The sequence below is a fragment of the Phragmites australis genome, chromosome 12 (assembly GCF_958298935.1).
Source record: "Phragmites australis chromosome 12, lpPhrAust1.1, whole genome shotgun sequence".
NCBI classification, from domain to species: domain Eukaryota; kingdom Viridiplantae; phylum Streptophyta; class Magnoliopsida; order Poales; family Poaceae; genus Phragmites; species Phragmites australis.
In genome coordinates, this window is record NC_084932.1 from 26,874,146 (window position 1) to 26,900,966 (window position 26,821).

At 47.1% G+C, this 26,821-nt stretch overlaps 3 protein-coding genes and 1 pseudogene across 3 annotated transcripts; 2 read left to right on the forward strand and 2 right to left on the reverse strand.

The window, feature by feature from the left end:
• The first annotated feature begins 1,471 nt into the window (after window positions 1–1,471).
• Window positions 1,472–2,586, forward strand: LOC133886457 (barwin-like; annotated as a pseudogene).
• Window positions 2,587–5,551: 2,965 nt separating this feature from the next.
• On the reverse strand, window positions 5,552–8,777 carry LOC133886030 (probable galacturonosyltransferase 4). Its single transcript, XM_062325747.1, has 7 exons — window positions 8,377–8,777; window positions 8,155–8,219; window positions 8,002–8,046; window positions 7,548–7,783; window positions 7,073–7,430; window positions 6,175–6,693; window positions 5,552–6,044 (listed from the first exon to the last, which is right to left on the reverse strand). The coding sequence occupies exons 1-7, from the start codon at window positions 8,513–8,515 to the stop codon at window positions 5,772–5,774; spliced, it is 1,635 nt and encodes a 544-aa protein (XP_062181731.1). The 5' UTR covers window positions 8,516–8,777; the 3' UTR covers window positions 5,552–5,771.
• A 4,254-nt stretch (window positions 8,778–13,031) lies between these two features.
• Window positions 13,032–14,781, forward strand: LOC133886458 (uncharacterized mitochondrial protein AtMg00810-like). Its single transcript, XM_062326158.1, has 3 exons — window positions 13,032–13,349; window positions 13,440–14,378; window positions 14,770–14,781. The coding sequence occupies exons 1-3, from the start codon at window positions 13,032–13,034 to the stop codon at window positions 14,779–14,781; spliced, it is 1,269 nt and encodes a 422-aa protein (XP_062182142.1).
• A 2,015-nt stretch (window positions 14,782–16,796) lies between these two features.
• Window positions 16,797–22,998, reverse strand: LOC133886725 (CRM-domain containing factor CFM3, chloroplastic/mitochondrial-like; the record flags this gene model as incomplete). Its single annotated transcript, XM_062326518.1, has 9 exons — window positions 16,797–17,219; window positions 17,324–17,413; window positions 17,508–17,567; window positions 17,713–18,005; window positions 18,570–18,726; window positions 19,151–19,498; window positions 20,786–20,916; window positions 21,006–21,489; window positions 22,297–22,998. Coding segments are annotated over 9 exons (2,622 nt in total), but the record flags the coding sequence as incomplete, so codon positions are not given.
• Between the last annotated feature and the right edge of the window lie 3,823 nt (window positions 22,999–26,821).

Consider the following 26,821-nt stretch of genomic DNA (forward strand, 5'->3'; position numbering starts at 1 on the left):
TCTATTCCATCAGCTAATAGGGGAATTATCTATGAAAAAATAGAAATCAGGTCCTCATTAACATCCTTAGAAATATGGAAGAACAGAAGCCTGCTCCTGTGCAGGCCTATATGCAAAATACCAAATAAATGGAGCCACATTAAAATAAGTACACTTTCGATATTTCTTCTTATGCTACTTCTGGTTTTTTAATTAGTTTCAAACATGTCGAATCAGGTTCTTTACTTATATTTTTGTTTAAAAAAAGAGAAAGGACAAATATGTGACAATAATCTGGTCACCATTTTTTTGCCATCCTGATCAGTTCGTCGGTCACCGATCAATCAGTATTGGAGCCGTACGTGCGTAACATGTTTTGGCACACACAATGACCCGTGTTTGGCTTCACCTGACCCAGCACACTTGCATGCATACGTCGCTGCCAACCGTGTCCCTTTCGGACCTCAGCTTGAACTCAAACCAAACAGTTTTTGTTCTTCCCAAACTGGAAATTAAGTTCTGATCGACCAACAGCACGTTCAATTTTATTTTATTTTCTCCAGAATTCAAACAACGCGTCCCCGCTCCTCCCTCTTTCCGATTAGGGTGAAAGCAATTAACACAACCTCTTCATTTTTTACATAAAAGTTTGTCTCAAATATTTTTAGATAAAAAGTTTTGAGAAAAAATTATTAACAAAACATTTTTGAGAAAATTTTCCAAAACTTTTTCCAAGAAATGTTTTCGAGATCTTCTCTAGAAAAAAATTGAGAAAACTATTCTAGAAATTTTCTCAAATTGCAAAAAAAAGAGAGAAAGAAGTAAAAGAAAAAGAGATCGGGATCAGTGGCAGTGCCAGGAATACTTGACCTGGTCCACACCGGAGCGCGGAGGGCGATAGGCTGCCATCGGCGAGATCTCCTGGATGCTTCCCCTTGGCTTGCTGCTCCTCTGTCTCTTATCCTCTTTGGTGCGTGAAACTCCGAAAAGGAATGTGGAGTTTATTTGGATACTTGTGTCTAAAAATTTTGTCGAATCGAACGTTTTGAATTTGAGTCGATTTTGATATCCATATTGGTTTCAAATTATATTTCGCGTGTATTTTTTTTTTCCAAATAAAAAACCCGTGTCCTATCCAATTAACACTGAGAATGAAGAAAGGTGTCCATGTGGCCCCAACACACGTGAGAAGAGATTATGAAAAGACAGTGAGCTCTGTTTGCGTAGGCTCCACGCGGGTGCGACAAGTTTCAAGTTTCACGTGATGCGTCTCTCCTCTTATGCATGTCTCTTAAGCTATCGTCCCACTCACTTACGGTAGGAAAACCATACTTGCGGCCATGAAGGCGAAATGCCAGTTATGACCCTAGCTTTGTAGCATGAGCTCTCTTTCTTCTGTCCTTGAAAGGAAATTCCACACTGCTCGGCACACCCAGACCTCGATAAAAAACCCCAACCTTGGCTGCGTACCTCCACATCAAAATCACAGGCATCGATCGTTCTATACTGCTCTCCATTGCATTCTACATAAAGTTCGGTATTAGCCACCGGGAGCTCACAGGGTAAGCACTGCACTGCACTGCACTTGCTTACAGCCTGCATGAGTAAAATGCGAGCCCATCCAAGATCCTAATCCTTCTGTTTTCCTTTCCTTCCTCGCCATGAATTCATCGCCTCAAACTGCTGCTTGATGCATGCATAGATTACTGACTTGGTCTGAATCCAGATTCAGATCGACAGCCATGGCGGCGATCACCGGCGCAAGGGCACTCACGGTGGCCGTCCTTCTCTGCGCTGCCGCGGCCATGGCCATGGCACAGCAAGCGTCCAAGGTGCGGGCGACGTACCACCTGTACAACCCGGCGCAGAACGGCTTGGAACCTGAACCGCGTCGGCGCGTACTGTGCCACGTGGGATGCCCACAAGTCGCTCCCGTGGCGACAGCGGTACGGCTGGACCGCCTTCTGTGATCCTGCGGGGCCCGCAGGCCAAGATGCCTGTGGCAGGTGTATCCGGGTAGGAACAGTGCCACCAAAATTCTATGAAAGAAAAAAAATCTTTTTTAATATAGAACTAGCAAGCGGACTACGTGAATAGCGTGGGTAGTCTCATCGTAATTTCAATTATTTTTTATTCTAATCTTAATTTTAATTATTATTTATTATATTTTTTTTATATATTTTGTTATCAAACTATACGGAAATCGAATTGTAATTTTACATCATTTTTAATTTCAAATTTAGCTTGGTTTAATCTAAATTATTAGATGTTCACAATAATTAGTAGTCTAGTTTTTTCTAATTAACGTGGTAATTTTATGATCTTAAAAACAAACATGTACTCTTTTTAACATTAAAAAATAATATAATAGATTAGACAATACGCTTATACTTTGACACTCCACGGTGAACATGGATTCTACAGGTGACGAACCGTCGGACAGGCGCGGCGATCACGGCGAGGATCGTGGACCAGTGTAGCAATGGAGGGCTGGACCTGGACTACGAGACGGTGTTCAGCAAGATCGACACCGACAGCCATGGCTACCAGATGGGCCACCTCAACGTCGACTACCAGTTCGTCAGCTGCAGAGTTCACGGACTGTAACAAGCCCTGACGTGCCAGAAGCCTTGACGTGTGGTACTCTGGATGGAATAAGCCATGACGTGTGCTACTCTGGATGGAATAAGAGTATAAGACCGGACCAGAAGCCTGCGACTGTGCATGCCTGGATGAATTATGCTGCTAAATAAATGGAACCATATTGGAATAAAGTACACTTCCGATATTTGTTCTCGTGTCACTTATGATTTATTTTTTATATTTACTTTCAAGCATGCCAAACCAGATTCTACACTTTTTTATATCCAGTTCAATTTAGTTTCTCTGTCAGAACGCGAAACGTGGCGATGAAATGTTCAAAACTCGAAAGGTTTATCATGTCACTTATTCGCTTGAGCTTCCAGATACGAAACCTTGTGGACAAGTCCATCCAGTCCCCAATTCGTCCAATATGTCCTCTTCAAAGTTTCAAACCACGGGCAGATCCGGTCTAAAAATTAAACAAGGATATACTAATTACCGGACCTTTGTAATTTCATAAAAAATACATAAGTTCACTAAAATATATTAAAAAACAAGAATTTGAGTTGGGCTTATGCCCTTGCTAGGCCTCTCCTCGGTCCGCCCCTGTTTCAAACAATGGGTCTGTGATGATATACTAAGTCCAAATATGGCATCGCGATCAGATAACCCGAACTAGCTCTCTGGATTGACTGGATCTGTCATAGAAAGTCATGCCACCTTGGAAGAATTAACCAAGATTGTGATGGATGGTTCACAGCAAGAGCTGTAACAACAAAAAATGTGTGGTCATCTAGGCTACTCATACCATACGCTAGGAACCCCGCGTTGTCCATGTGGTGACTCGGGGGCAACTCCAACTTCGTCGCCTAGAACCCCCCTCCCGGTGGCCCTGTGTGGCCACCACCGCCGCCAGTCAGAGGTGGCGGCGGCCCGCAACGTAGTTTGGCTACCTCTCCCTCTCCTCTCAGCTTCATTTTTTCTCCAAATAATGCCTGCACTGCCGGTCTTCTTCCCCGCCATCTAGGGGACCGCCGGCGCTGACCGATCGTGGATCGGCGGTGAGCTAGGACAGATCCGCACGGATCTGCATGGGTGCCGCGGAGGGTGGAGGTGAGCATCGTGCTCAGGTCGCACGCCAACCCACTTGTCGTGTTGGTGCCCGAACGCCCGCTGTTCGCTGACTCCTCCATCCTCTCCCCCTACCCTGCCACACCGAACGACATCGCACGGGGGTTCGGTGCAGCCAAGCTACCCAGTGCCGGCGTAGACGTTGTGCTATGCTGCACCAGGGCCAAATCGTCACTGGTGGTCGTCGCGGACCTGGCCGCACCCGACCAAATAGCTTCTGCCACTGTCGTGGTCGACTTGGCGCCTGATACGATCAACGGTGGAACCTTGGTGTTTTGCAAACACTGGGTAACGTGTTTCTTTGGCCATTGGGTGTTGTTTGGCGGTCGCCACGCCTGCGCTGCCGTGGCCGCTGACGTCAATGGGCTGCGAATCCACAACAGACCTGCCACTGGCTGTTGGAGGCGCCCTGGAAAAGCCATTTTGCGTTGTGGAGATCCAGGTGTTGCACTGCGCTGGTGCTCCGCGGGGCTATGGCTGCCTGCCGTCTCCACCCCTCTGTGCTCGCCTCCTAGCCCCTCATCGTTGTTGGTGCTCCTTCCCTTGTCAGATCTATCTCCTCTCTGGCAGATCTGGCCCACGAGGAGCTTGACGGCATGGTGGTGGCTCGGAGTTGCGCGTGTGGAGGGGGTGGTTGCTTTTTGTTGATCTGTCGTGGAGTTCTACCTATGGTTTATCGGTTGGGGTGTGGGGGCCATGGGTGAAAGCCATGCTTGGCTTTTTGTCGACGTTGACAACGGTGACACCTGAGGCGCCACTCCCCTTCTTGAAGGCGTTGTCATGATGCCCCCACCTCCATATTGAGGACTCTCTGGGTGAAAACTGAGCTCTGGTTGTACGGACAAGCGATGACGGCGTCTACAAACGTCATTCCCTCCTTAGAGGCATCACAATGGAGGTCTCTTCTTGGTTTCGTGTGGCTGCAAGCTTGGGCATGAGCAAGGATCTTTCGGCGATAGCTTCGACCACTCCGAACCTTCAGTTGATTAGACATTCTCTTTTATCGGGTTATTTGCCTCATTGGTGTTGCTCTCCGCGTGGAGCTAGCCATGCAGTGGAGAAGTCGGAGATGCTGCGTCGAGTAGGAGGGCGACGGAGCTTGGCAACGATGACACTATGCACGGCTTTCCCCCGTGGCGGAGTTGGTGGATTAAGGCAGTAGTTGCGGATCATCGTAGGAAGTTAGAGATGTAGTCGTGCTCGGCAACAATAACCTACGATAGATTCTGTCAATTGTAGTGTACAAGTGGTCGTTTGTGCGTCTTGTGTAGTTGTATGATTTTCGGGTCTGGTTTACCTCATAAATTGGATCAACTCTCTTTTTCTAATATAAAATCGGCAAAGCTCATGCCGTCGTTTCAAAGAAAAAAAATCTCAGCTACTCATTCCGAAAATTTACTGTGCCTGTATAATTTTGACCATTCTATTATATCCTGTATAATTTCGACCATGATATTGAACCACTATTCAAATAGAAATGAATGATTGCTCATTCGACTCAAAGAGAAAACGAAACAAAAGATTAAAAAAAAAAGGAGATGTCATTGTAGCTACGCAACATACTTTCAGATTTTCACTCCACAAAAATATCTACAGTACAGACCCATTCAGTGTACTCTACAAACATTTGATTAAAAAGAAAAAAAGGAAAAAGCTAAGGCAATGTCAGCACCGTTCCATGTTTTTCTAAATGATAATAGTAATATCTTCTTCGTAAAAAAAGATTAAAAAAATAATATCCAGGAAAGTAAACACCAATCTTGGGCACCAATGTCTCAACTCAACCTTGGCAACATGCAGAAGAGGAGAACAATCCTCTATTGACACTGTCAGCAGCTTGTTCAAAACTTTGGTATCATTAGTAAAATTATAGCCCTTTTTTATTCGATTTTGTTATTTCGTACATTTTGCACAGATTGTGAACAAGTGGTTAAAGTGCATACCCTAATACAGAATAGGACATCCAGTAACAGATGCCCAAAAACGAATAAGATCAGCTTACTAAGTACGGAGTACTACATAGCAAAACTGTGTATCCATGAGCCCTCGTGCGAGTCTTGTTGCCCCCATTGCCTCTATCAGTGGATATTGCACTGCTGCAAGTACGGGTTATCATAGTTAAGGTACCTGTTCCAGTAGTCTCTGTACTTTGGGATGGAGATTTCTAGCCAGGGTTTGAGTTTCCCACTGTAGTGGATGACGGAGGCGCTTTCAAGCTCATCTCTACCTATGCTAATGTCATGGCCAAGACCTAGAACATGCCATCGGTGATCAAGAGGCGCTGTTTGATTGTAGAAGACAAGCTGGCCCAGTGGCAAGCTTCCCGCCTTCCATAACCTCCGCCTTTTGCCCTGAAAATTGGAAATCAAAGAGATACACGGTACTGATAAACAATATTGATCAAAATGGTGTAGAAATACTTGAAATAAAAAGCTGTTGCTCCTTCAAAATAATTCAATAAGCAAGATATTTTCCACTTACCGCCTGAAACCATTTATGGTAAGTCACAGTTAAACCCTGTTTGCGCCATTCCTTGAGGTTAAATATGTTCATCCCAAATGCAAATACACAAGCCTTTGCATCAAATTTGTTGAAGATACTTGGATTAGAAAAATCAACAAGACTATCCAATCGATGATAACTGTCGCCAGAATTGCATGTCTCAACAGCACCAATTACTTTACCCTTCATATCGATGTCCCACAATCCACTCAGGTCTTTTTGGATTACAACATCATGGTCCAAGAGCAGAACCTTGCTCAAAGAAGGGAACACATCCGGCAAATAAAAGCGCAAGTGGTTAAGTGCAGAAGTGTATCTTAGATCGTGAATTCCCTTCTGCTTAAATCTAGAATTGAAATCACCAGGCAACCATTTCAAATCCTCCAGGCTTCCAATTTGGATTGTTGCTGGGGTTGGTGGGTTTGTCAGAAACCACATCGTCATTGCAGGATAATTCAATGCATCAGTTACAATATGAAACATCATCATTCTGGGATCCTGCTATAGAAAATAAGACAAATTCTTTTCAAAAAAAGAAAAAGATAATAAGACAAATCAAAAGAACATTTTAGACATGAATTAAACCCACTGAACACATTACACCAAAAAAATCATGGTGCAGTCCTTGGTTCCGTATTGCTTGCATGTACATGTTCATCATACCACATGAATAATAAGATCATTAAAGGATAAACAAACTATCAAATGTGTCCCTCGTAGTTATAGAAACACAAAGATAAAATAAATATAGACATGCAGAAATGCGCATACAAAAAAAGCACCTGTCTACACGTTTGCAACTACAAAGCATACTATAGGTATGTAACTCCAAGAAAAGTATGTAAAGTATTAGTGCTTGACGAATCTAAGGTCATACCTTTGACACAGCAATTGTAGAGTTGACAACCACTGCACTTGCAAGCACACTGTCAGAGAATACTGCATAATGATAAAAGCTATCCATCTGCTTGCTGTATCTTTTAGGGAACTCACGTTCCTTAGGATCTAACAAAAAGTATTCTGTGGTAAGTCGCATTGCTAGGCAGTGATGGCCTTTGGGTAATGTCCTCACAGCAACCTGCTCAAGGAATGAAGATTCACTTCGATGCGCTCTGACCAATTCTTCACTGTTATGCGTCATTGCACGTAGCTTTGATGTCATCTGAGAGCAACGTGGGTAGCTCCTCTGAGCTTTGGATAAGGTCATTTCCATTGCCTTGATTTTCTGCAATGCACTGTATGGCGGTTTTTTTTTTTTTTTGTTTCAGACTTTCAGTCATAAAATTGGTTTTTTATGAAACAATTGCATGATTAAACAGGACTACTTTAACAAGAATTGTCAAAAATCTTACCTGCCAGGTACATGAGAACCCCCACTGGAGTGACTTATTGCCCTTTCAATCTCTTTCATCCTCAATTTCAGCTCTCGAACTAAATGTGCATTGCCATGCAAAGAAGCGAAATGCAAGTAAGCCTTGGCCATAATTAGCTGATCTTGCATCATCCATATCTTCTCTTTAGTGCCTGGAGGTGATTTAGATATTCTTTCATCTTCTTCTGCAGCAATTTCATCAGTTTGCACGTCTATCTGCAGAAAAAAATGACCGACATTAGCATCTTCTAAGTTATGACTTGAACAAACAACTACTACTAAACATTTGCACTCTATAACGACATCCAACAAAACTACTTGCAGGGACCAAAATCAAACAAAAACCTGTTTTCAAGAGAGAGAAAACCACACAATCTTCCATACGCAGTTATGAAACCAAACAGACAGACACCGCAAATTTGCAGAGAAATTACCTCTTCGGCGACGACGTTCAGTCTCCTGACCTCTCGAATCTGCCCCTGCGGAAACAAGCACCGAATTCACATTCGAAAAAAGCGAAACCAACCGAAATCGGATTTGCCAAAACGGAAGTGAACTAAAATGGAATCAGGATCGGGACGGCTCACCTGCTCCACCGACAACCGGGTCCCTCCCCCACCCGCGCGCTCCCGCTCCCGCTCCCGCTCCCCACCTGCAAGCAGAGCAAAAACCCCAATCACACGGCGCCGTCGCTATCAGCGTGCTCACCAAAAAACGCCACTAATCCCACAGCGCCTATCGGATTAGGCGCCAGTTTTTAAGCACGAAAGCGCGGGCTTCCACAACGGGAGGCTAATCACTGGACTCACCGGGACCGGGGGAGGGGGCGCGGCCGTCGGAGGGGAGGTTGAGGAGCGCGAAGACGAGGCCGCAGGCGGTCGCGATCAGCAGCACCCGCAGCGCGAGCGCGAGCGCCGACGCCGCCTCCCTCCCGCCGCCCACCCTCATCGCCGCCGACAGCGCCACGCGGCGCCCGCAGAGCCGCGCCGGCAACCGAATTCGGCGCCGGGTCCTCGCCTACGGCTGTTACGAGCAGCGCGCTCCTGGTGCGAGTCGAGTGTGAAAGCGCAGGTGGAGTGGAGGCTGGAAGGAGGGGGCGCGCGGCGCGGTGGTGCTCGTGGGAACATGGGGGCGTGGTCTCGTCTCGCTGACGTGTGGGTCCTGGGAGAAGAGGGAGGGTCCGCTGGCAGCCGGACATAGGGCGTTCCGATCCGGGTGCGGGAGGCGTTTGCCTTTCGTCGGGAGGTCTGGAAATTCTTTTTTTTTTGACGAACCGGCAAGAGAAAGAGCCTGATAGGTTAAACAATTAATGTTGGAATGGCGATGAGTTTCCAGTTTCATTGCAGGAGCAATCATGCTTGTCCTGCTTCATTCTGCCAGTGGGGTCCACTGGTTCTCCATTTTTCAATACCAGTCACTTTTGACTATTTTATTTATTTTTAAATATTTATCACTTCTCATTTTTTATACGTAATTTTTAATTTTATTCCTATAAAATATCTCTTTTCCACTTACTTATTTACGGTAGGTTCTAGAATATTTTAGCTAGTTTTTAAGGATATTTTTGTCATTTCATATTTAAATTTTGTATTATCTTTGATATGTTTTGATATGCGTGTTTGTCAAAAATGATAAGTATTGAAAAACGAAGAGAGTATCTCTTAAAGAGAGAGTTTTTACTACGAGTCAAATAGGATTTTTGTCACGAAAATTTCCCATATCTTACCTTGAGCGGCAAAAACCGGAGAGATCAAATGGAACTCACCGGTCTTTTAACCCTCCCCCCCCCCCCCCTCGCGTTTACTGATAATTAGACCATTTTGACTTTATTGTTTAAAGTTTGACTATTACATTTTCTCACGAATACACGAGCAAACAATGTAATTTTGAAGTACTTTTGATGGTAAGTCCAGTAAAACTTTAACTATTCTAATTTACTAGATGTTTCAAGGTTACCATTAGTCAAATATAAATAGTAAAAATTAAATTAAGTTGTGAGCAGTGGCGTAGCCACATTGTGGGAGGCGGTCTCATTCAAAATTGATACTAAATATAGCTATAATGAACAGTAAATTTGTAAACAGTAACCATACGTGTACCCATCATGGTACACATTTTGGTCTGGCTTCACCCATGGTTATCAGTTATCGTAAACGGACGGGTATCTTTTTTCTAAGGAATTATAAGGAACTGGACCTTTTTCTTTCCCTTGCAAACAAGAAACTGGGCTTGGTCATGGTCACGTGCAACCCACTTCGCTTGGATCCAGGGGCTTATCTTGTCCCTTTCATCATCATCTGGGGTCAAGTGAAGTATTGGTTCATTAGGCCTTGGACTGGCTAAGTACAAACTGTCAGCGACCTGGTCATGATAGATAGGATAGGCGTCTCTTGAGTCAACGGCTCACAACTGTAATCCTACGCGATCCTAACTTCTAGGCATGTAGCTGACCACGATCCTCACGATCGGTCACCACTGCTTCGGCAGTTGTATATGAACTGTACTCAGAGATCAATGGAACCTGAGGTTTTCCGATTCCTTCCTCTTACATGGTATCAGCGATCTTCCTGATCCGACCTCCTTCTTCCGCTGCATCCGGCCATGGCGAGCCCGAAAGGATCCTCCTCCTCCACCAACCCATTCGCCTTGGCCGTTGATCCTGCTCCACCCCCAGCCTCCACGCTAGTTCTCAACATCCACAGCCACGTTCCCGTCACGTTGTCTGCGGATGACGGCAACTTCCGTCAATGGCGCTCCTTCTTCGACCTCACGTTCAAGAAATTCGGGCTTGTCAATCATGTCGACGGCACGGTCGATGCCGCCGCCATGTTTGACGATCCGAAATGGCTCCAAATTGATTCTTGCATCGTCTCCTGGCTCTACTCCACCATCTCCAAGGAGATATGGAACGACGTCTACAAGCCACGCAGCACTGCCTACGCTGCATGGACGGCGATCACAGGCCAGTTTCTCGACAACAGCCTGCAGCGTGCCATCTATGTGCAGCAGGAGTTCCACAACCTCTTCCAAGGCGACATGTCCGTGACTGAGTACTGCGGCTGCCTCAAGCGTCTCGCCGACACCCTCTACGACTGTGGCGCCGCCGTCTCTGATCCGGCGCTCGTCATCAACACCTTGCGCGGCCTGAACAACAAGTTCAGTCAGGCCATCGCCGTCCTCTCCACCATGACGCCGCCGCCGACGTTCCTGTACACGCGGTCTTACCTGGTGCAGGAGGAAAATCGGATCCGCCACTCCTTGCAGATGGAGGCATAGACGGCGCTCCTGGCGGCTGGAACCACCTCGACCCCACCCAAGCTCGCTGCTCCGACTCATCCTCCACAGCAGGCAGCCCCTGGTGGTGGCGGTGGCGATGGCGACCGCTGCAAAAAACCCAAGTCCGACGCCCGCGGACGTCCACCCGTGCCCGGCGGCAACACCACCTCCCACACCGCCAACGCCGTCCAGCCTCCTCAGTGGGCGTCGCTGTACAACCCGTGGCAAGGCGTGGTTCGGGTGTGGCCCCTGAACGCGTGGCGCCCCAACATCCTCGGATCCCGCCCGGGCGTCCAGCCGCCTCAGGCCATGACTGCCCTGACCGCGCCGCCTCCTCAGCACGATGTGGCTCCCTACTCCGGATCCGCGTCGACTATTCCACCGGCGTTCTACTCCGCCTTCAACAACATGTCTATCAACTCCAACAGCGGCGGTGACGACTGGTTCTTGGACACTGGAGCCACTTCTCACATGGCCTCACATCCTGGTATTCTTGCCACTCACTCTCCTTCTACTGTTCCTCATCAAATTGTTGTCGGCAATGGGCACACCTTGTCTGTGCAGTGCACTGGCAGCACTACTCCCCCTACCAATTCTTCTCCTTTGCACCTGCAAAATGTCTTGATTGCTCCTCAATTAGTCAAGAATTTGATCTCTGTTCGCGCTCTAACTCGTGACAATTTTGTTTCTGTCGAATTTGATCCTTGGGGTTTTTCTGTTAAGGATCTTCGAACCAGGACGGTACTCCTCCGCTGTGATTCTTCAGGCGATCTGTACCCCCTGCGTCCTCGGCCAGGTGCCCCGCCGTTCTCACAGGCCTTCCTCGCATCAGCAGACATGCTGCTCTGGCACGCCTGACTTGGTCACCCTGGCCAGGCCACGCTCCAGCGCCTCTCTCGTTACATTGGCTTCTCCTGCTCCAAATCCAGCGCCCATACCTGCCATGCCTGTCGTCTTGGCAAGCATGTCAGGCTGCCATTTAGTGATTCTCATAATGTATCTTCAATTCCTTTTCAACTTTTACATTGTGATGTTTGGACCTCGCCGGTTGTGAGTAATTCTGGTTTCAAATACTATCTTGTTCTTCTCGATGATTACTCTCACTTTGTATGGACTTTTCCTTTGCGACACAAATCAGATGTTCTGCCAACTCTGATCTCGTTCCATGTTTTTGTTCGTACACAGTTTTCAGCTTCCGGTCATGTGTCTCCAAACTGACAATGGCAGAGAGTTCAATAACTCGGCCAACCGCGCGTTCTTTGCCACCCACGGCATTGCCCTCCGCTTGACATGCCCCTACACATCGCAGCAGAACGGGCGCGCTGAACGCGTCCTTCGCACGATCAATGATGGCGTTCGCGCTCTCCTCTTTCAGGCATCCATCCCACCATCATTCTGGCCTGATGCTCTTCTCACGTCTACCTACTTGCTTAATCATCGGCCATGCCGCCCCCGCGACAATGCCACGCCGTTTGCCCTCCTGTTTGGCACACCTCCGGATTATCAGCACTTGCGAGTATTTGGGTGTCTTTGCTACCCAAACACTGCTTCCACTGCTGTGCACAAGCTTGCGCCCCGCTCTGTCCGCTGCGTCTTTCTGGGCTACCCGGCGGACCATCGTGGCTACAAGTGCTATGATCTATCCACCAAACGTGTCATAATCTCACGGCACGTCTACTTCGACGAGCAGTGTTTTCCCTTTGCGCAGGTGGTGCCGTCGACGTCAACAGATCTACACCGGTGCGCGCCGTGCCTCGGCGATGTGCTGCCGGTGCCTTCAGCACGTCGTCCGCGCACTCCGCATGCCCCACGCCGTGCTGCAGTTCCTGTCGGGACGTCTCCCGCGACACAAGCGCCAGGCACACCTATGGCTCCTTCGACGCCGGCCTCTCCTCCGCCGTCATCGCCAGCGCCAACCTCGACCACACCGCTTACTGCCACGACGTCGCGCACGCATCCTCCGGCTGAGGCCAACACGTCGCGCACGCCTCCTACGGGCGCGGCCACGACGTCGAATGCGGCTCCTACGGGCGCCCCGGATGCGCCGCGCCACCCGATGGTCACGCGGGCGCGCGTGGGAATTCATCTGCCCAACCCGAAGTATGTGCATGTCGCGGTAACGCCAACACCGACAGCGCCGCCAACAACAGTTTGTGCTGCGCTTCGGGATCCCGATTGGCACGCCGCGATGCAAGAGGAATTCGACGCGCTACAGTCCAATGAGACGTGGACACTTGTACCTCGGCCACCCTACACCAACGTCATCACCGGCAAGTGGCTTTTCAAGAACAAGCTCAACCCGGATGGCTCGCTGGAACACCGCAAAGCACGGTGGGTTGTCCGTGGATTCTCCCAGCGCGCCGGCATCGACTTCAACCAGACCTTCTCCCCGGTGGTCAAGCCGGGCACCATCCGCACGGTCCTGCACCTTGCTGCGACGTGCCGATGGCCTGTGCACCAGCTCGACGTCAAAAACGCGTTCCTCCACGGCAATCTGGCGGAACGGGTCTATTGTCACCAGCCGGCTGGGTTCGTCGATGCGACCCACCCGGACCACGTCTGCCTGCTGATCAAGTCCCTCTATGGACTGAAATAGGCACCGCGCGCGTGGTTCCAGCGCCTCGGTGCCCATCTCCACTCCATCGGCTTCGCCACTGCAAGCTCCGACTCCTCGCTCTTCATCTTCCAGAGGGGTTCGGATGTTGCCTACATCCTGGTCTACGTCGACGACATCATCCTCACAACGTCTTCGTCGGCATTGCTGCAGCACATCGTCGAGCAACTGCGCCGCGAGTTCGCCATCAAGGACCTCGGTACCCTAAGGTTCTTCCTTGGCGTTCAGGTGCGACGCGACGCCCGTGGCTTCTTCCTGACGCAGGCACAGTACACGGAGGAGATTCTGGAACATGCGGGCATGGCAAATTGCAAGCCGGCCTCCACACCCGTCGACACCAAGTCCAAGCTGTCAGTTCATGACGGCGCGCCGACGCAAGATGGCACGTTCTACCGCAGCATCACGGGTGCTCTCCAGTACTTGACGCTAACGCGCCCCGACATTGCCTATGCGGTTAACCAAGCCTGTCTGCATATGCATTCGCCCACGGACACCCACTGGAATCTTGTCAAGCGGATTCTGTGCTATCTCCGCGGCACAATCGACCACGGCATCAACATCTCGGCATCCTCCTCTACCGAGCTAAAGGCTTATTCTGACGCGAACTGGGCTGGTTGCCTGAACACACGACGCTCCACCTCCGGCTACTGTGTGTTCCTGGGCAACTCGCTGGTTTCCTGGTCTTCCAAGAGGCAGATAACTGTGTCAAGATCAAGCGCTGAAGCGGAATACAGAGCAGTTGCTAATGCAACTGCAGAATGCTGCTGGCTTCGTAATCTGCTTCAGGAGCTCCATGTCAAGGTGGACAAGGCCACAGTGATCTACTGCGACAATATCTCTGCGGTCTACATGTCCGAGAACCCGATCCATCATCGTCGAACTAAGCACGTCGAGCTTGATGTTCACTTCGTCCGAGAAAAGGTAGCCCTTGGTCAATTTCGCGTTCTGCAGGTCCCTGGCCGCCATCAGTTTGCAGACATCATGACGAAGGGATTACCAACGCCATTGTTCCAAGAATTCAGAGACAGTCTGTGCATTCGATCGACCGAAGCTCAAACTGCGGGGGGGTGTCAGCGACCTGGTCATGATAGATAGGATAGGCGTCTCCTGAGTCAACGGCTCACAACTGTAATCCTACGCGATCCTAACTTCTAGGCATGTAGCTGACCATGATCCTCACGATCGGTGACCACTGCTTCGGCAGTTGTATATGAACTGTACTCAGAGATCAATGGAACCTGAGGTTTTCCGATTCCTTCCTCTTACACAAACCTTAATCATAGGTCTAAAGTTTAATGGTGTTTTTGCTCAGTTTCGTGGCTGACCGGAGTGCAAGGATGAACAAAGTTCAATACAACGCAGGCCAATCTAGCTAGTCAGCCTTGCAGAAAAATTGAGAACAACACAAATGAAGGATAGTTTCTTTTACGATAGGAGGCACTACAACTACTGGGGCCAGAGGACTTCCAGTCTCCATGCTCCTGCTGAAATCCACGATCGAAGTGGTGACCAGATTGCAGGTGAGGATGTTGAGCGGCGGCGGCGGCGCTATGGTCGAAGAATCCAGTATAACTTCCATCCAAAGAGAGGAGAACATATGGGGAAAAGGAGCATCGATGGGTTAGAGAAATAAAATTCGGAGAGGACGAATTTGAGAGTAAGGGTGAAAACCATAGGGAATTGCTAGTATCATTTCCTAGACCACATTTTTTCTTCTTCTCGAAAACGATAAAGCTGGAAACAAAAATGAAATGAAAACTATAATATCGGAAACAGTATGATTATTAAACATGAAATGGAAACTGTAATATCGAAAACAGTATGATTATTAAGCATGATAATTTACATCGGAAACACCAAACTGTACAAGTATAGGTCCATTCCATAGCTTGGTGCGTTCAACTAAGTATGATTATTAAGTACATACCACAAATATTCGCTCACACTATGCAACTTACAATTCGTTCACCATAACCACATTTTTTCATACAAAGCGACTACTCATGGGCTCAGTGCTCCGTTGGCTAACTAGCATGTGGGCCCTGACTGTTTGAAATTTTGGCCAAAAAACAAAAAAAATCATGTAAATGTGGTATACCTACAATTTATTTGATCCAAAATATGCTCTCACATTTCCATTATTGTTTCCTATGATTTTTTACTTCAATTTTCCTATTTCTCATTTTACGAAGCGATCATTGGTCGCTTGGATCCCTATCACCATTTTCACCTCTATTTGAAAGGAATATGACACCTCTCAAAACCAAATCACGGGTTTACTAGAGATAAGACGCAAACATCTTGCACCTAGCCGGCTGTTTTTTGAGTCCTCATATATTATTTTCTTCCACAAAATGCATGAATCTAAACATCCAGTCCGAGGCAAGGGAGAGAGGAAATGGAGACCTGGTCATGGTGGGGGAAGCTGAAAGAAGCCACTAGACTGAATCGGATTGCCGACGCCGTTGTCCTTTGGTTGGCTCGCTCGCATTGCGCTACCCTCCCAAGCAACCCGCTGTCGTGGCCTCCTCTAACTCACGCCACCCTCACACATATTCACGTGAGTGCGTCCTAGCACATGTCTAGATAAAATTAAAAACATAGCCTCACTTAACGTATTCACGTATATATGTATCATTCCTCTCAGGAGCAGAGGATAAGGACTTTGTTGCACAGTGAACAGTGTGCACATGTTTTCCGATTCCTGTGTTTCAAACACCTCTTTCAAGCCTTTTCTTTGGATTCCGATCCTCTACTTTCTATTCCTCTGTTACACGCAGGTTCTGAAAAGCTAGGGCTAGGAGATGTCTTCGCACAGTGTACTTGAACTGGCACAGTGTACTTGAACTGGCACGAATCTGGCAATTTTACTCTATTCCGGCCAGAAGCAGAGGCAGAACTAGATGTAGTTTGTATGATGCACCAGCACTAGGGTGAAAAAAAAAAATCACACATAGGATCGAGCGCTGTGCTCCAGAGGCAGAATCCCTGGCCGGAAGATTGCGTACGGCGTGTCCTGAGGGCAGAGCATTTTCCGGGGGATGCGTCGTGCGGGGCACAGCTTGCAATTTCACACATCGGATCGAGCGCTGTGGTCGGAATACAGAGGTGCTCGGATTTATTTACTCGTGCTCCCGACGCGGTGGGCCGGAGTACGAGGACGTCAGGCGATGCGCCACAGAGCAGAGCATCCGCCTGTGAGCTGACGAGCCGCAGAGCATCCGCACGCGTGGCAGGGCACCACCCCGCCGGATCCGCTGCAACAGAGAACGGCAAACAGCATGAAGAGAGCCAACCATATCCTGCCACGTTCCATTGGAAGTTCTAACTGCAAGACCAAGATCAAACGATTGGTGCTCTCATCATTTGTTACTCGCTGTACGGTACAGACTACAGAGCTTCTAGCTACAAGAGTTCAGATGGCAGCTCACTGTACGAGCTTCTATTGTCACTTGCCTCGTTACACTTTCCACTTCCATTTCCGTCCGGGTCACTGTCTTCTAACTTGTAATTTTCTCTACCAGAAAGATCTAGATCTATTTCGCCGTGGAAATCAGCGTCGGAAGTTCTGGTTCTCGCCTCATCTTCATCGCCGTCGCTGCCATCGTCCTCTTCAGCGTAATCGTTAGCATCATCTTCTTCAGAGTAATCACCATCCTCATCATACAAGGAGTTGCTGCCATCAAGGGAGGTTCCATCCTCAGCGGTGCCACCAGCAACCACATTGTCAAACCTCTTGAGGTAGGCCTCATCGTCCTCATCCTACACGGCAAAACCGCGAACAGTAACAAAAAAATCCATCAGTAACGGTCCGTTCACCGTTGAGTCGGGCTCGAGCATGGCCATGGATCCAGCACGATACTCACCTCCACGTCTTCCTCGTCACTCGAATACGCAGAATCTAGTTTGGCGTACAACTCCTCGTCTCCTTGGTCTTTCACGGCTTCCATCTGAACCTGAAAAAGAATCAAGGTATAGCATGGCATCATGGCATGTATCTAGCATAACAAATCTTTTGTTTCGAGTAAATCGGTTGGCTGCCATGCGTACCAGTTCTGCTTTAAGCTGTTCCGCTTTTTTGTTTAACTTTGCAACATGACGACTGAGGGCCTGTCGCAGAGTTACAAGGAATGGTATAAGTGAAAATTTGCTTCCCTGATGACCGATGTCAATTAAAACTGAACTTGTTCCTTTCTTTTTTAGCACCTGACACAAGTTGGATTTTGAGTAAACACTGGCAAAAACAAAACAGTACCTGATGTCTCTGGAGTTCAATGGATCTAGCTAGAGCCTTCCGCTTTGATAAGAGATTTTTTGGTCTGAGTGTAGACGGACGCCTGTAGTTCTTCCCACGAAACACAACAATGGCATAACCTTTGGAGACTTTGTCCACAGAAACTAAAATACCGCCACTTTCAGCTTCAAGTGACAATGCTATCCTCTTGACGTCTGCAAAAGACTTTGCTTTCACCAGAATCTTCACCAGTTCCCTGTATTTCCAGTGCAAGTGCATATTTTCAATTGTGCCATCAAAAACTCCTCTTCTACCTGAAAGTGGTGAGAAGAATAAAACTTTAGAAAGTAAATTAAGCTAAAATGTGGTATAGGAACTGTTTAAGGAGACCATATTTCGTGCGAGTAAAAGAGCTGGTCAGATTTGAACATAAGGCATGCTGGTCCTTCCAAGAAAAGGAAAGGAATCGCAAGGAAATAATATAACTGAGATCCAAATACCTTCGACATCACTATAGAATGGAAAGGGACTGAATGACCCTGAGAATGTTGCTAGAGACTGTTCCTTTCTATTTGATAGTTTTTGAAACGAATTTCTATTTGATGTATTAGGGATGCAGAAGTGTACTTTCTATTTGATGTTACAGGAGGTTGATAATAGACATATTTTACATCTCCTAAAATGTCCATAAGTGTATGCTATATCTATAAAACTCAATCTTTTGTTCTTTCGCTACTAAGATTAAAAAGGAATGGTTGAAGACACAAACAGTTGAGATAGCAAGAGACAAATTTATAGGGACATGGTCATCTCGTGCCTTTTTCTTATAAAGTGTGCAAAGGTCCAACACAACAAATAAAAAAGAATGAATGAAGTACCAAGCAGCAGAAACGCCTTCATCCTTAGACCAAGTTTCCGAAACATGAACCTCTCTTCATCTGTTATTGTTTCAGGTGGCTTGGTATCTTCAGTTGGCTTCAGGGCTGTCTCAACTTTTCCTAGCACCCTTTCAGCTTTCTCCATCTTTTTCTGTGCCTGTACATAAATAAAGAGAAATAAGTTCAGTTCAAACTGCATAACTTGCATCTTCAGTGCATTCCATATGATGCATGCAAAACATTTAAACCACATTAGCTCAGTTGGAGCATGTATACAGTTGCCTGCCACTAAAATTGTGCATCTGCACTTTGCAGAAAGAAAAAAAAGTATGAGAACTAGGTTGACTTCCCTACAAGGTCTCACTTCTCAAGTTATATAATGCCTTATCAAATATTATTGAATTAGTATCGTAATATAGTAATTTGTTTCGAGTTTAGGGTGCAGTCCATGCTTCATATTGTGATAATTTTATCTGGAAACTATGATAGACGGAAAAACACCATCTTGTTTATAGAAATAGATCACTGGTAAGATAGCATCTAAAAAAGTGAACTCGGACTATTCAAACTCGGTCACTTACAAGTGAGAGCTTCCACTCTAGCTTTCTTACAAGGTCAGCATGCCTTGCAGCTTCTACAGTTCTTGTCATCTTCTCCACATGATTCTCATCCAGTTTATTTCCATATTTAGAGTTAGCCTCAAGAGTCTCTCCAAGAGTACCAGCTACAGTGGACTGTACATATGCCTCACTGTTTGAAGAAAAAGAAGACGCTGAATTTAGGCGCGCTTGCTCTTCGTCTTGTAGGGACATTGCTAATCTTTCTCTCTCTAGCAGCACCTCTGCAAGTTCTGAGGACAAGAAATCCTTCCCTCTATAGAAGACTATAAAGTCATTGTTCCTTGAAAGCATTACACCACCTGTTAATTTCTGATGTGGACCAAAACAATGATAGCTTTGAATCATTAGTTCACTAGAAGACCAACCAAAAATAAGAAGATATGGAAAGGTGAAAAAAAACAGAAGCAAAACAACCCCCCCCCCCCCACACACACACAAAGGAATATGTTATGCAGGACTACCTAAATAATATATTCCAATTCAAACAAAAGAGAGCAACTCCAATGCTGCCGCACACGAAGCCAAGTTTGAGCCAGACCTTGATGAAGATGTGCGATGTAGCACCTGTAGTTTTTATTTATACAACTAAGATGTACAGTTCAGTTTTATGCGCCATCTGCACACATTAAATTGTAGGATCACATGATTTAATTACCAAAAAGGCATTTCTCCGGGTCTTCTATGTTGGACTCGGATCCTGCAAGAGGTGGGTTGATAGAACACACACGCGAGCACACACTGAACACATAAATTTTTCTCTCTGTCAGCAACTTCTGATGTTTATTCAAACACCTAAAAGCCTATAGCTGCTAACAGCTTTTAACGGATTACATCAGATGAAGCACATTCGGTGTTTCCATCCGACGGAGCACATTCGGTGCTTCCATCCGACAGAGCACATTCGGTACTTTTCTTGCTGCCAGCAGCTTCTGATGTTTATTCCAACATTCAAAAGCCTATAGCTGCTGATAGCCTCTAATCGGATGAAGATCATCCCAAGTTTCCATCCGGGAGTAGACAGCACACCTTAAGGGGGGAGGGGTTCACCCCATATTTATAGGCTAGCAACCGGTCTACTGCAGATACAATACGTCAGTTTGCTACAGTAACCGACGTGCTGTTCATACAGTACTCGAGGTACTTCCGATACCGTGACCGTGTTACTGTTGCAAACAGTAACTCACAAGGATTGTCCTAACATTCTAGGCCAAAAAGATTGTTCTCTGACTCGGAACCTAAATGTAAAGACTAATACTTTGGTTCCATATTCCATGGAGGACCATGACTGTCATCAATTTAGTACATGGGAGCAATCTATGGTTCCTCTTCTTGCAAAATCAGTCAAACTTTTCATTGCTCAGCAGCACAAGTGAGTACACATATAGCATGTGATATTCATATAGGAATGCTAAGAAATGAAATACAAACGTCAGGGTGCACAAAGGGTTGAGTATGACAGCTGTGAAAGAAAAAACTAGAAGCACTTTAGTTGCACATATGAATCCACAATGTGCCGTTGCTAATTATCTAAGCTCTGAAGCTGCATATGTTTCGTGAATTGTAAATTTTCTAATAAGAGAAACTTTTTATACTTACTTTGATATCTTCAGCCATCCTCTCACTGGTAGTAAGCTGTACTCCTCTCTTCAAAGCAACTTTAGCAATAGAACTTTTCTCCCACAACTTGACCATAGCATTTGCTAAACCTTGGAGTTGTCTGCTTCGTCCTAACATATATCGATAAGGGAAAAATCACTACAAGATAGGAAAATCATTCATAAAAGTTAAAAGTTAACTAAAGCAACAGAGAAGGTACCAAGAGCGAAATGAGGAGGCAGTCCCCGAGCAAGACGGCGTAAATTGGTAGTATCCCTTCGGCTAAGAGATGGCCGAACGCCATATGGCAGAACTCTGAAAGGGGGTTTGTAATCTGGTACAGTTGCAGGAAGCAAATCTGCATCTACTGGTAGTGGATTAGCTCCAGGCCAGTCACTGTATCTTGGGCCAAGTTCATCCAATAGCTTGTCAATTTCATCTTCATATTTGATTTCTGGTGCTTGTTCAACTATTTCATCTTTCCCAGTATTCGAAACTAAAGCTCCATTGCTATCTTGTGTGCTGTTCGCTTTCTCAGTAGGTAGCAAGGAAGGACTAAGAGACCCTTTAATTGAGGACTTCATACCAAGAGCCTGTGAATTCTTGTTTATCCCCTTAGTGGGTTCAGGTTCATCATAATCTACTCCCTTGTATAGAGAAACAGAAGTCCCTGACCTCCATATTACCAAACCTCCTGTTTTTCTCTAATCACCACCAACAACAGACAAAAAAGGAAAATAAGATGTCAGATGACAAGTACTTCAAGATATTTGAACAGAATTAAGTTGACAATCAGTCAGCTAGCCTCTATATTCAGTTTTTCTTTGGCAAACAACTCAATTTATAAAGGAGGCAACAGAGATTGGAAAAGCATGGTAGCCTTCTTCAGATCTGATTTTACACCAAACTCATCAACTGTGTGTCATTCATATAGTGTACTATTTTTATCTAAATTTTCCATGATATTATCAACATTTGATGCAGTTTTGGTAGTATCTTTTCTAAACTAGGCTTAATAATAGCAATAGGATGCTGAGTGCTCATTTTTCACTCAATACTACAGTACAGAACCATAATAAGTGAAGCAACAGTCTTGATAATTAATATTATAAACATCAATCCTTTAAAGATTGCAGACACTCGAAGATGCGGTCCATCCTTCTCCTGTCCCTCAACTGGGATTTACAAGCTATTTGGTACACTATAGTATAGCTCAGGGGCAACTAATGGACAATTTGACAAAGCTGCAAACACCTAAGATGGAAGGAACAAAACGCATAGCCGTTTAATACAAAGGTGTGCAATCATCTTGGGTATTCTCGAAAAGAAATGCTGCGACCCCAGTAATCATGCATCTCCTAGGCATACATGAAAGCTATGTAATGCTAACAAGCCATGAAATACTTAAGAATTCTTCGGAACAGACGCATGTTGCAGCTGGTGTTGCTTTCTAGTTTATACACATCAATGCAAGCTACGCAAACACAATTCCGGCAGAATCCGCGACGCACCTCGAGTATCTCGTGGAAGAGGCGCATGTTGAGCGCGGGCGTGCCGGAGACCTTGACCCTGACCACCTCCTCCGTCCTCCACTTCTCCCTGATCTTCTCCACGACCTCCCGCGTGACCCCGGCGCCCCCCACCTTGATCCTCGACTTGACCCTCATGGCCGCATGCCGGAGCCTCCTGAGCTCCGCGGCGGGCAGCGTCAGCTCCGCCATCCAAGTCGGCGACCGCGCCGCCCGCGGCGCCGCCTCCGGAGGCGGCATCGGGCGCTCCCACGGGAACCGCGCGTCCCCGAGCGTCTGACCCGCGTCGTCGTCGAACCCCCCGCGCACGTTGGGCAGCACGCCGTCGTCCGCGCGGAACACGTCCTCCACGGAGCCCCGCGGCGGGTGCGGGGGAGCGGCCTGGGGCTCCTCCACGGAGTAGCCCGCGCGCTGGAGGCGGTGGAGGATGAGGGACATGGTGGAGTGGCCCGTGGAGCGGCTGGTGCCGACGGATTCCTCGTCGTCGGAGTCGGAGGAGGGGGAGGGCTCCGGGCGGAGGTCGAGCGCGCGGAGGCGGCGGCGTTGGCGGGGGTGGGACCAGGCGGCGAGCCATGGTAAGGGGGAGGAGGTGGAGAGCGGCTTGGAGGAGAGGAGGAGGAGGCGGAGGCGAGGGGGGTGGCGGAGGTGGAAGGCCGGGGAGGAGGCCATGACCGCCTGTGGTGGATGGGGCAGTGGAGAGGAAGGGGTTTAAGGGGATTGGGGATATTTTTGTCCGACTGATTCATGTTTCGGTCATCCAAGACCGTCCGATCGGGAACGGACGACGCTTATGAGAGTTGAGTTGTTTGATTTTTTTTAAAGGGTCGTGTTATTCTTCATTTGTATGTTTTCTTTTTTTTATAGATGTTGTCAGCCGTTCGGTTTGCATCTGACAAATGTTCAATCTTTTTCTTCCTCTCGTATCGGCTATTTTGTTTCTCTACTCCTTATGACTGCTTGCTTCATGTGACTCGCTTCCCTGCTCTGTCTCTTTTTTCACCGTTTTTGGTGGCTTCTCCGCTGTTACCGTTCCTCCCTTGCTAATTAATCTATTTTTGAGCTTCCCACCGCATGCCTATCGTCTGTGGCTTCGACGGCGCCATTGCCACGCTATAGCCCACTGCCGATCGTCACCTCAGTCTCCTTTTACCCCCGAAATCACCGGTAAGCTTCGAAACCTAAATCCCAACATCTCCTCTAAACTCACCGACGTTCATACGGTCGTCTGAAATTGAACATGTGATTTCAGGCGTCCGAAGATTAAGAAGTGTGTTTAAAAAATAATGGAATAGTGTATTCCTTTGAGTTGTTTGATGTTAGTACACAGAAGAGTTGTATTGCATCCAAAATGTCTTAGGCTTGGTCATTTGAGCTGTTAGGCTTGGTTATTTTGATATATACTAGTTTTTAAAAAAAAAAATTAGATGTACATGTATACACATAATCCTTACTGAGCCCGCCCTTGAACCCATGTACACCGTGGATACGTTATATGTGGGAGGATCGGAGGAGGATGAACTGGAGTGGTCTTTCTTCATGGGCCGATACATTACTTGGGCTGAACTCATCACACAAGGCCGGCCTTTGCACTTTACAACCGCCGATTTGGGCTGGATATGAAAGCGCAGATCGGATTTGAGTGGAAGTGAAGCGCTTTAAGAGGCGCCCCGACGTTGCATGCGCGGCACGAGCATCGATGATCGACCACTGAATCGCCGGCGCGATCCGCACGCCAACGACTGTCGGCCACGAGCGAACCAACGCTAGGTTGCCATAAATGTGAATCATGGACCATATCAATATAAATTATTGATCATATAATCTAATATTAAACCGTGCGTGCTGCAGCATAGCACCGGCCGGCACCATCCCTTTGGCTGGCTATCTAGCTGTACCTGAGAGCCTAGCTGATCTGATCGGTCAGCTATTCACTGATTAATCCCTCGTACTGTACCACTGTCAAATACTACTAGCTATTTTGTAATTTTTTGACAATAAAAAAGTTCTGGCCTTTTATATGGAATGAGTGTATAATTCTGATTCATTATTATATTATCAAGCTCAATATTGAAAGACAATAAAAACGTAAAAGATCACATAAACGTGAATCATCGATTTATAATCTAATATTAAACCGTCATCTATTTTTTATAAAAAGCTATGTAACCCATCATGTTATTTTGTAATACCAACACAGCAACATCTCTGCAGTGAGATGCACTATAACGTCGCCGACCCCTGCACCCTAACGCAACAACATCAACCGAACCCACACCCAACCGCCCGGCGATTGAGACGCATACGCTCGTCGGCGGGGCCGAAGCACAGGCGTAGCTCTCAACGTCAACGACCGCGCGCGCGTAGCTCTCACTCACTCGCCCGCCCCCTCTCTCCCTTTCTCGGCCCCATCACGAGCGCGCCCTGCTCGCGCGGGTCCTCGGCGGGCGCCTTCCTTCCCCAGCACGGGCGCGCGCGCGCGGTCGGGCGGCCGAACGGTTGCCGCTACAGCACCAACTAGCTAGCTAGCTTACGTGCGCCGCGCAGCGGGAACGGCCCCGTGAAAGCACCGCGGCAACCGCACGCGCCTATCCGATCCGGCTCCGGCCGGCAAGCGCCAACCGCCAAGAGCAACGTGCGCGCAGGGGTTGCTGCGCGCTTGCCGCTATGGCGTCGAGCGCGGTCTACACGGTCAGCTAGCTAGGTAGCTAGTACGGCAGGGCTCGTTAATGGCGGCTCGATCGGTCGATCGGTCGCTTGCCAGGCGCCGGCCGGTCGATCGATGTGTCATGGCGCATGCACCCGGCGGTTGCGCAGCTCTGTGACTGTACCGCAAGCACTACAGAACCGGCGGTTTTGCTTCCTATACTAAATACACGCCGTCGAGCTGGGGCCGAGAGCGGACGACGAGCTAGGGGCATAATATGTTCTGTGGCGATGATCTCCGTGTTTCCGCATCTAAGATATGCTTGTGTGGGATATCAAGTTGTGTGGGTAGCGGCGGGGTTCATGCGGCACGGTGTGTTCAGCGAGGTCCATAACGGCGATCCGAGCTCCACAACGATGAGCGACATGGTGGCAGGCTCGAGTGGCTTCGGCTTGAGCGCCAACTCAAGGTCAAAATTTTCTTTTCTAGAAAATAATTTTATTATCAGATTTATAATCGGTAGTGATAGCACTCAATTTTTAAGTATTTACTATAGAAAGCAAAATCGATAGTGAAGATTGATTTGCCTAGCTAGGTTAGCCTATGATCATAGGAATCAAAGGACGTGAACTCGTCATGTTGGGTTAGTTTGCCTGGATCCATCGATCGTGCTGGCTACATTCCTAGAGGGCTGGTCATCGACCTTACTTCTCTCTTAAAACCAGCCGGCCGGGTGCAAATATTCTCACCCGAGATCAGCTCAAGAAGGTGCCATGTCACGACTAGTAACATGGTTACGTTATACCTAGGAGTCTCATATGAAGCGTAAATATGCCTTTGTTATTTTATTATATTATTACTTGTCGTGCGATCTACTGTAGTGCATGCACATGGACGACGATCTTTCGAAAAAAAAAACTTGTTTTACATCTTTTGTGAAGATGAAATGAAGCTAATAGTAAATTGATCAGATGGTCGAAATATATAGGAGGCCGGAGCTTTGGAGTATTTAGCGATTAACATGCCCGTACCGTCGTATGTATCATGGTGTCATGTACACATGGAGATTATCGATGGTGCAGAGGAGTTTGTACTCATCGAAACATTGTGTACAGAGACTGATAGCTTTATCGGATAGTTTGGTGCTCTATGTGTTGAACTCATCAGAGTATTTCTGACAAAGTGGAAGAATGCTGCGGACCTCATCGGATAGTTTGATGATCTGTATAGGGTAACACCAAATCATTTTTTGCATAGAAGAATGCAAGTGCAAAAGATTAAAGATCAACCCACTGGATGGTTCGATGTTTGGTTTGTGCACACCGGTGTATTTCACCGGAGTATTTTTTATAGAGGCGACTGCAAGTGCTGAAGAATGAAGATCAATTCACTGGATAGTTCAGTGATCACAAAGATAGTTTCACCGAAGTATTTCTATGGAAAAGAATTGAATATTTAACTCACCAGATGGTCCGATATGAATGAAATGAACATTAGATGAATGTACTAGAGCATTTTACACAGAGAAGTTGTAAACGCTCGGATGACTCAAGATAACTCACCTGAAGGTCCGGTGATGGATTTGAAGGCACACTGGAGTGTTCGGTGTTCACAGAGACTGTGAGTGGAGTTCTAATGGCTAGTTTCTGAGTTTGTACTCACCGGATGATCTGTTGTTAGTACTACTGTTCTCATCGGATCATTCAGTGTTAACAGCTTTTCTGAGCCATTGGAAAAATAGCTAGTTGGCAGGTTTGAGGCTATAAATACCCCTCCATTCAGTCATTTAAAGGTGTGGCATACTGCTGGAGTCTAGAGGAAGCTCATATACATTTAAGAAGACATACAAGCCACCAAAGTACT

Excerpts from the sequence above, each read along its gene's own strand:
- LOC133886030 (XM_062325747.1), bottom strand. The coding sequence starts at position 8,515 with ATGAGGGTGGGCGGCGGGAGGGAGGCGGCGTCGGCGCTCGCGCTCGCG. Across the intron at positions 7,431-7,547 it reads GGTTCTCATGTACCTGGCAG|TGCATTGCAGAAAATCAAGG; the intron begins GTAAGATTTTTG and ends ACCGCCATACAG. Across the intron at positions 6,694-7,072 it reads CTACAATTGCTGTGTCAAAG|GATCCCAGAATGATGATGTT; the intron begins GTATGACCTTAG and ends TTTCTATAGCAG.
- LOC133886458 (XM_062326158.1), top strand. The coding sequence starts at position 13,032 with ATGCAAGAGGAATTCGACGCGCTACAGTCCAATGAGACGTGGACACTT. Across the intron at positions 13,350-13,439 it reads ACGGCAATCTGGCGGAACGG|GCACCGCGCGCGTGGTTCCA; the intron begins GTCTATTGTCAC and ends GGACTGAAATAG.